Source organism: Stegastes partitus, unplaced genomic scaffold (assembly GCF_000690725.1).
Source record: "Stegastes partitus isolate 25-593 unplaced genomic scaffold, Stegastes_partitus-1.0.2 Scaffold1670, whole genome shotgun sequence".
NCBI classification, from domain to species: domain Eukaryota; kingdom Metazoa; phylum Chordata; class Actinopteri; family Pomacentridae; genus Stegastes; species Stegastes partitus.
This window is the reverse complement of record NW_007579401.1, coordinates 139,761-142,041: the sequence shown is the minus strand read 5'-3', so window position 1 is coordinate 142,041 and position 2,281 is coordinate 139,761. Positions and strand designations below refer to the sequence as shown.

Below are 2,281 nucleotides of genomic sequence, written 5' to 3'. Positions count from 1 at the left end.
TAGTTAGCTGTACTTAGCTATAGCTAGCTATAGTTTGCGGCAGTTATCTGTAGTTAGCTATAGCTAGCTGTAGCTAGCTATATGTAGCGGTAGCTAGCTGTAGTTAGCTATAGCTAGCTGTAGTTAGCTATAGCTCCCAGACGCAGCGGTGGTGGGTTCGACTCCCGCTCACGGCCCTCTGCTGCGGGTCTCGTTCTGCTCCTCTGTCCTCTTTCTCTCTCCTGCTCTAAATAAAGGCAATAAGCCCAAAAATATATTATATAAAAAAAGAACAGAAAAGAAATCTGAACTGTTCATTTTAGTTTTCCGTAAACTCAGAACTGTTAGCATCACTGCCTGTCTCAACTTTTTCTGATTTCCCGTCATGTGACGCTTCTTTTCCTTTTGTTCCCGCCGGTGTTCCTTATGTGCTCTGATTGGTCAGCCTAGTGGGGGCGGGGCAGCTGGAGCTGGTGACGGGTGGCTGGGTGATGGCAGATGAAGCCAACTCTCATTACTTCGCTCTGCTGGATCAGCTGATGGAGGGCCACCAATGGCTGCAGAGACACCTGGGTCAGATGACTCACCTGTTGCACCTGCACGTTGTCACACCTCGCTCACCTGTCTGAGTTTAACCAATCACACTGTGTTGTCTGCAGGCGTGACGCCGAGCAGCGGCTGGGCCATCGACCCTTTCGGACACTCCCCTTCCATGACCTACCTGCTGAAGGGGGCGGGGCTTCAAAACATGGTCATCCAGAGGGTTCACTACGCTGTCAAGAAGCACTTTGCCCGGCAACAGACGCTGGAGTTTCTATGGCGACAGAGCTGGGGTGAGACAGAGAGTAACGCTAGTCAGTCATCAGTGAGTGACGGGTCCACTTTACCGGGTCCACTTTAGCCGGTCCAAGAACTTCTGACGTCTACGAGAAAGAAAAGATTCAACCAAATCTGTTGTAATTAAATTGGAACTGAAATTAAATGTGACTCATTAGAACGTGTCTTAACGAACTTTAAATGCAGACTGAAGACGTCAGAGTTGAACTTTTTTAGTAATCAAACAACACTGTCAGCTTTTTCTGACCCCGCCCCCTTCCCTGTTTCAGACTCCTCCCCCCACAGTGACATCATGTGTCACATGATGCCGTTCTACAGCTACGACGTGCCGCACACCTGCGGTCCGAACCCGGCGGTCTGCTGTCAGTTCGACTTCCACCGCCTGCCGGGGGGGCGGGTCTTCTGCCCATGGAGAGTCCCGCCTGAGCCAATAACAGAGCAGAATGTCCAGGAGCGGTGAGGGGGGGGCGGGGCCAAAGCAACTCACATTTAACCCATGTAAACACATAAAAGCTGAAGCGTTTCGGAGCATGTCGGGTTGAACTGAAGACTTCAGGGTTTCAGAACCTTTACTGTTTGTAAACTTTTCTTGAAGCTGTGAAACCGATTCTCTTATTTTTACATTTTTTTCTTTGGAATTGAACTTTATGTTCTTTCTTGTCTTCATGTTTCTGCCTCATGCTTTGGTTTTTCTCTTGTTGTAAAGTTTACTGGGTAGCGGTGGGCTGAGCAGCACCAGGTCTAAACCCTCAGACGCTGAGCTGACGAGGACTGAAGCTGCAGCTTCCTGTCTGATCAGTCAGTTGATTGGTTTTTGATCTGTGTGTCAGAGCGCTGCTCCTGTTGGATCAGTACCGGCAGAAGTCTCAGCTCTTCCGTTCTCCGGTTCTCCTTGTTCCTCTCGGCGATGACTTTCGGTTCGTGGAGTCGAGCGAGTGGGACGCTCAGTTCACCAACTACCAGAAGCTGTTTGACTACTTCAACCAGCATCCGGAGCTCCATGTCAAGGTGAGACACCTGAGGGGGCGGGGCCAGAGGGCAGAGCAGGCGCTGTGACCAATGAGAGCACGGCAAGGTGAGGTAGCAGAAACCCGACAGGACGGAGGTTCATCAAACATTCAGCTGCTGGTTGTGTGTGTGCTTCACTCGTTGTGACCAGATGTGCTGCCTGCGGTGTGAGAAGTCCAGTCGGCTGTGGCCCGGATCCACACAATGTTCTGGAGCAACTCAAACAGACCAGTACTGTCGAACCATAAACAAAGTGTTAGTGAGACACCGTCAGCACCGGTCCACTTTTCAGTGCAAACACTGATCAATACCTGGTGTTTGTCTTCTGAAGTCCACAGAATGACCCTGACTCTCGTCAAAACCCCTTAAATCTCCACAAATCATTGAAAAATGACCGAAGACTGGATCATATGGATCAATGAAAAGATGCAGCCTGGATCAGAACCAGAGAACAGAG

At 50.1% G+C, this 2,281-nt stretch overlaps 1 protein-coding gene across 1 annotated transcript in view; it reads left to right on the top strand.

Moving 5' to 3' along the window:
- Positions 1-2,281, top strand: part of man2a1 (mannosidase, alpha, class 2A, member 1) — an 18,619-nt gene that overhangs the window by 9,929 nt on the left and 6,409 nt on the right. The window contains exons 8-11 of the mRNA XM_008301421.1: positions 425-552; positions 639-812; positions 1,086-1,272; positions 1,647-1,824. Coding sequence (XP_008299643.1) covers positions 425-552; positions 639-812; positions 1,086-1,272; positions 1,647-1,824 — 667 coding nt within the window. The remainder of the gene's footprint in view (positions 1-424; positions 553-638; positions 813-1,085; positions 1,273-1,646; positions 1,825-2,281) is intronic.